Raw genomic sequence first — 7,088 nt, forward strand, 5'->3', positions numbered from 1 at the left:
CATCACAACCTTTGCCTCGAAATCGAGAAACCTTGTCCAGGACTGTGCCGATGTCAGTGACTGTGAGGATCCTCTTTTTCGATCAATGGCATCCTTTGTGGGGTTTCACTAGCTAACCTCTCTCATTTCTCTTCTCACCACCGTCTTATAGTGCTCTTTACGAGTTTTCACTAACAAGACTCTCTCATTTCTAATTTCTCTACTTACCATCGCCTTACGGTGCCCGTGAGGGTTTTCACCAATAAGACTATCATTTTATTTCTCTCATTTGGTTGTATCATATTCAAGTGGTTGTATCCTCCAATTCTTGAACATTCTCGTTGATTGATCAAAAGGACTTGAAAAGGATTTGGGTAAAAAGAATTGGGATTGAAGTACAACTTTGGAACCTTTCGGGCGAAACCATCGCCGAACCATTATAACATCTGCCCCAGTCAACCTTTGGGGGAATGTGAATTTTTATTTTATTGTGACTGAACCCCAGAGAGAGGCTGCCTACGTATCCCTTGGGAATCAAGTCGAACATAGTTCAAGGAACATGAACTGTTTTGATTTTTGTTTTGTTTTTCTTCTATTTTGTTTTGTTTTCTCTTTCTTTTTCCTTTTCTTTTTTCCTTACTTTTTTATTTTATTTTATTTTATTTTTGTCATTTTTTATTTCATTTTCTTTTTGTCTTTTTTTTTGTTGTTTTTTTTCTTTTTCTTTTTCAATAACACTTTCAGGTTTCAAAGAGGGTAATCAAAGGAAGGTAACCGGCTCAAAGGGTTGGCAAAAGGGTTAATGGCATTTGGATAACGAGAATGAAAGCCTTCGTCATACCAATCAGAGAATATAAATGCTTCATAGTGGGTCAAACATAATACCTTTTGACTGCATCCACGTTGACGGTTGTTTCCGGGACATTCCGTCAATGTTTTCCAGGTAAAATGCTCTCTTTTGGAAGTACTCTCGTTACAATGTATGGAACTTTCCAGTTTGGAGCCAATTTTCCTTTAACTTCTTCATGAGGTGGGAGGATACGTCTCAGAATGAGTTGTCCTATTTCAAATTTCCTGGGCCGCAGTTTCTTGTTGTAGGCACTGGCCATTCTTTGTTGGTACAACTGCCTGTGACAAACTGCGGCCAATCATTTTCCATCAATTAGTGTCAATTGTTCCGATCGGTTCTTGACCCAATCTTTATCCTTAATCTCGGCTTCAACAATTATCCGAAGAGAGGGAATCTTAACTTTGTTTCAATTTTCTATTTGTTTTCTTGCAAGTCTTGTCTTCAAAACATTCTGTTTCTTGATTCATTATTTCGGGGTCTGACAGCGTTTTAGGATCTGGGCATGAAGTTCGCAAACATGTCATGTCATTAAAATCTAAAATTTAATAGAACTGAAAAAAGAATAAGAGAAGCGAAAAAGTTAAGAAAAGAGACATGGACGATGAAATATTGATCTCATTTATTTGAATTTTAAAGATAGAAGGGTTTACATTCGAAAGTAAGACAATAAAAGTAAAACATCCGGATAAAACCTTGAAATAATCAGACACAAAAAGGATAGCAAGACCAGCTACCGAGACTCCCGTCTGATAGGTAACTTTCAGCTTTGGCGACCGTTTTTTTAGCTTTTCTTCTGTCTCGGCAATGGCTTCAATGACCTTCAGTGCCGGATCAAATTCCTCATCTTCACAAATCATTCCGACTACTAGCCCATTGGTGTGAGTAGGTGGATGATTGTTCATCATATTAGGGGCCTCTTCATCTCTAAGCACTATTGCCTTGAGCTCGATGAGGTCTTCCACTGCTCTTTTAAGAGTCTAACAGTCTTCTGTATCATGTCCCACTGCTCCAGAGTGGTACTCATATCAAGCATTATCCCGGTGCGAGGGGGACTCGAGTTTGGCCAGTTTGGGTGCAGTAGACCTAGCCTGACTAGCATTTGGAACAAGCTCGAGTATGATTCACCAATATGGGTGAACTGATTCCTTCTTAGAGGCTCTCTTGGGCGAGGATTGTATTGGGGATCATTTGGTTGGGGATGAAATGGGGCTTGGTAGGGACAGGCATTTCTGGGAGGTAGAGCTCAGTTTTGTGTATAATGTTGTGGCCGCATATAAGGTTGCGCGTTCATCACCACATAGGGAGGCGGTGCCACGACATAAGGATCATCTTGATGGGGATATTAGTGTTGTGGGACCTTAGGAAGCATATATGATTGGTTGGATACCCTGCGGGCCCCCTTCGAGATCGAAGTCATCATGGCTCCCTCGTCTCTCAAGTTTCTATTTATCAAACCCCCAGAACCATTCTGCACGACCTGAGATATGGCCTTAAAGGCAGCATGACTCAAGATTCAGCCTGTTTTAACCCATTTTCTACCATCTCCCCCATTTTGATAGCCTCAGAGGCTTACCCATAGAGGGCATTATATTCTAGAAGTAATCAGCCTCTTGGGCATGTAGGAAGAACGAAACCGTTTCTGCTTTGTCCATAGGAGGCTTTATCCTGGCAGCTTGCTCATGCCATTTGATAGCATATTCACAGAAACTTTCCGCTGTTTTATTTTTCAAATTGGACAAAGAGTTTCTGTTGGGAGCGATGTCCATATTATACTGGAACTGGCGGACAAATTCTTGGGCCAGATCGTCCCACACATGCCAATGGGTAATGTTTTGATCTATATACCACTCAGAAGCAATTCCGGTGAGGCCTTCTCCAAAATAGGCCATTAATAGATCTTTTTTTCCACCATCGCCCCTCAGCTGGTTACAATACCTTTTCAAATGAGCAATCGGGTCTCTGTGCCCTTCGTACTTTTCAAATTTTGGCGTTTTGAAACTAGCTAGAAAATGGACATGGGGAAACATGAACAAGTCGTGGTAAGATATGCTCTTTTGGCTAATCAAGACCTGCATATTCTTTAAACTCTGCTTCAGGCTTTTCATTTTTCGAGCCATTTCTTCCTGCTCGGGATTTTTTTATTATTCTTTTTGGTTTAGCCGGACAGTCATACTGTGGAGGTTGAGTATATGAGTCCGGAGTGACATAACACATATCCTACTGAAATTATGGGCCTTGGAATGCAAAAGTTCGGAGGTTCGAAATACGGCCTGGGCACGGTTGGCTGCGCCGTGGTGAAGACAGGCGATGCCGAGAACAATACTAGAGGTGCTCTAGAAATATGCACCTGGGGGCGAACCACAGAAGGCAAGCCAGGATCATTAGACGGCATTGGAGGGTGCCCGCATGGGATGAGCGGGTTGGGCACAGGGATGTTGGTAAGCCCACCTGACCTTGGGATCAACTCAGGGAACCCAGAGATTGCACTTGGCGGTTCCCTACCATTAGACCAGGCGTCCCACATTTCCATCATGCGGGGACACAACATCCTATTCTCTTCAGCAATTGCTGATTCTGGTTGTGGAATGGCTGATGTCGGGCTATCCTCAGGATCGATAATTGTTAGATGATTATCGGAGGCCGTAAGAACCTTGCCTTTAGATCTTGTGAAGTATGGATAAGAAGCCAAATTACCAACAAAACCAACCACGTGAACAGAACCTGGCTAATTTGCACACACCACAACCTTGATAGTTTTAAGACATTTAACATATAGGAAATCGCATATTGGGATGCAATGCACCTAACAGTTAAACAACTATGTGTTTGAACAGTTGCATATTTCATCCCGGCCATTAAATGTCCCTTTTCACTCTGTACCTCTTTTCTTTCATTTCCACTCTCTTTTTCTTTTTCTTTTTTGGATCTTTCACATCTTGATTTTTCTCTTTTTGTTGTTTTCGCTTTTTGTTTTTTTCTGTTATTTTTTATCACTCTTTTCTTTCTTTTTCACTCAATTTTTCTTTTTTTTTTTAGTTTACTTTTCACTCAATTTGTTTATGGCTATTATCGAATCCGATGGAAATTGCCTACGTATCATAACGCCACATGAATCAGATCATTACGTAGTTCAGGAATACCGGGAAAAACGTACATAAGCGAGCTCTTTTTTCTTTTTCTTTTTTTGATTTTTAATTTTGATTTGAAATTTTTTTTCTTTTTTTATTTTCACATGAAAGACTTCGGAAAAGAAAAAAAATATTTTTGGATTTATTAATTTTTTTGTTTTTGGATTTTCTAAGGAAACAATTCTAAGAAGGATTAAGGAAAGGGAAAATATTTTTGGATTTTTTGAAAATTGAGGGGCGGAACCGATGAGGTTTGCCTACGTATCTCACATCCGGTGAGAATCAGACCCGCATAGTTCGGTCAGTTTTGACACGACAGGAAAAATATGACTTTCAAAAATATTGGCTTATTTTGGAATGACTTTTTTCTTTCTTTTTTAAAATTTCAACAGAGTTTCGGGATCTTTCAAATTTCTGGATTTTTCAGAACCGGGTGAATTTTCTCTCTCCTACCTCACTCTTAATTTTTCTGCCATATTCTAGAAGTTAGTCAACATGCAAGCCAAAACAAATAAATGCACAATTAGGACGTAAAATATACCAGGATGGTCTTTTAATTTGGGTACACATATCCTAGACGGACCCAACCTCTGTGTTGTGTCCCTAAAGTCAAATGAACGTGATGCAAACAAACGTTCCTACTAGGGATCCAGCATGAGCTATGTTATTCTAGATTTGAACTCTGGAGTGTGTTGTTCTAGACCTGGCTTACCCGAGCAGACAACTCTAGCCGGGAACCAAAATGCTATTTGTCTTTGTAACTGATCCGATACTCGTTCTAAATCAGGGGTATGACACTAACAGAAAAAAGTCATGCTAGCGTGCGCTTCCCAGAAGATTTAGAAGACTCAGAGAGAAGAAGGGTTTCATAAAAGTTTATACACAGTTCACACAATATCAAAACGGTAAAAAGCGGCGTTTAGCACATTAGGCACAAACACATAAAGATCAATTAATAAACAAAAGCCAAGTATAACAGTTATTCTAAGCTCGAATTCTAAACCCTCAACTAGAAGTTCTAGAGCTGTCACACCTCATTTTCCTGAGGGATAGGGAATTTTTACAATTAAAGTGACATTATTCAAAATTGAATTATTTATTTAATTAGAGTCGCCACTTGGGATAATTATTATGGTGTCCCAAGTCACCGGTTTATTTTTAAAATCCCAAAACGTGAAAATTAACTCTATTTATGGTCCACGAACACAGAAGACCAAGTTAGGAACTCTGTTAACCCGGGAGAAGTTGTGAGGCATTCCCGAGTTCCGTGATTTTAGCAAAGTCGCTCAACTATTAATAATTGGCCTAATTATCTGATTTATTGCATGTTTAAAACCTATTATCTATTTTTACTTTCTAACCGTTATTAATATTTATGGAGTTATTCCTTGAACAAGTTACGGTGTCGTACACTTGTTATTTTGGTACACAGTACAAACCGCGCCATGTGAAACGTATCCGCAATTCACAACATATTTATTATTATTATTATTTAAAGTTCTGGTCAAGTCTCATGAACGCGCACTTGAGTTGGGATTTATGTATCATAGCTATGCCACGGGAATCCGTATCCATAACTATGATAATTTATTCATTAATTGCGCCTAAAGCAACTAGCGCATTTGAATTAATTTTCCTAGAGTTTTATTGAGAAAGCCATGGATTATGGAATATATTGTGGAAGAATATGGGCATAATGTCTAAAGCATGTTTGAAATCCAAACTTATGATTAACGTCGAAATAGACTTTTGTTGGTTCATGAGAATTTTGAAGTTGATAATTTCAACTAAAAGCCAGATTTAACACAATCAACACTTGATTCATACATCCCACTACTAAAATTATATTCTTATAACACCAAAAACTACTAAATCAATTAAAACATTGGAGTTTGAAGTTTAACATCACATAATGAATTAGAAACATTTAAGCGAGAGGAGTCTATAACTTTAAGGCCAGATGAGTGTATTGTATACATGAATACGGAGCTCAGCCGTCATTGGTGATTCTAATCTACAAATTACAACACAAGGTGTACACGTTGTCCCTTTTCCTAATCGTGTGGCAGCAGAATCACACATCCACATCATTGAGCTGATTTCTCCATCATACATATATTTAATCTACTGGTACTCAAATTCATAGATTCAAATGGATAGATATCATTAGCTAGTGAGCAAAGATTAGTTTACACAATAATCAGTAATTGATGCTGCATAGCATAGATTATCTCATATGTTACTGAGTATTTGACTCATGCTAACGAACAAATGACAACACATATGGTAAAATTATAACCACTTAGTAAGCAAATAAACAGACTGAAACTGTGATATGGTATCAAAATCCTTGATCTTCATTCATCAATTCAATTAGACAACTTAAAATATGAAACATACCTAGAGCTAAATACACCAACAGTGAATAACCAAATAAGGTTTGGAAGCAGAAGATGAGGCTCAATTAAAAATCCCCAGCAACAACAACAATAGAATCAAAACCTTGTTTCTTTTTTTTTTAATTCAAACAACTTTCTAGATCCCAGCAGAATGCAAAAACGAATAGCAGAATCGAAGTAAGCACAACTTGAAAATTTGTTTTAGTTTGCGTTTCTGTTTCCCTTTTTCTTTTTGGAGCTTTTCCAATTCTCAGATCTGGAATTTTGAACTGTAAACTTCCAGCTGGTTCTCAAGGCTTATATGCGTGTGAATTGTGTATGCATGTGAAGGTGAGAAAAATGAGAGTGAGTGAATTGGGATGAGAGATGAGTATTTAGTAATGTTTTGGGGTGGTTTAGTGGTGGTCCGCCACCGGTTGGAGATTTTGAGACGGCGAAAGATGATGGTTGTAACAACTCGGTCGGTCATTTTGAGTATTATAACCCTGTTCCCCTATTTACTGTTTAATTTATGCTTTACAGTTGTTATGTGACTTGCCGGAGTAATTGTTTCAGGTCTAGTGAGATTTTGGAATGAATTGGAACACTTAGTTCCAAGGTTTAAAACATAAGTTGAAATAGTGTCCGGATAATGATTAATATATAAACGAACCCGGAATAGAGTTTTAATGATTCTAATAGCTCCGTATGGTAATTTTGGACTTAGGAGCGTGTCCGAAAATTTATTTGGAA

At 38.3% G+C, this 7,088-nt stretch overlaps 1 protein-coding gene across 1 annotated transcript; it reads right to left on the bottom strand.

Annotated features, from left to right (window-relative positions):
* Positions 1-2,421: 2,421 nt before the first annotated feature.
* LOC138904334 (uncharacterized) lies at positions 2,422-2,946 on the bottom strand. Its single transcript, XM_070192835.1, has one exon. The coding sequence runs from the start codon at positions 2,944-2,946 to the stop codon at positions 2,422-2,424; it is 525 nt and encodes a 174-aa protein (XP_070048936.1).
* Between the last annotated feature and the right edge of the window lie 4,142 nt (positions 2,947-7,088).

Source organism: Nicotiana tomentosiformis, chromosome 2 (assembly GCF_000390325.3).
Source record: "Nicotiana tomentosiformis chromosome 2, ASM39032v3, whole genome shotgun sequence".
NCBI lineage: Eukaryota > Viridiplantae > Streptophyta > Magnoliopsida > Solanales > Solanaceae > Nicotiana > Nicotiana tomentosiformis.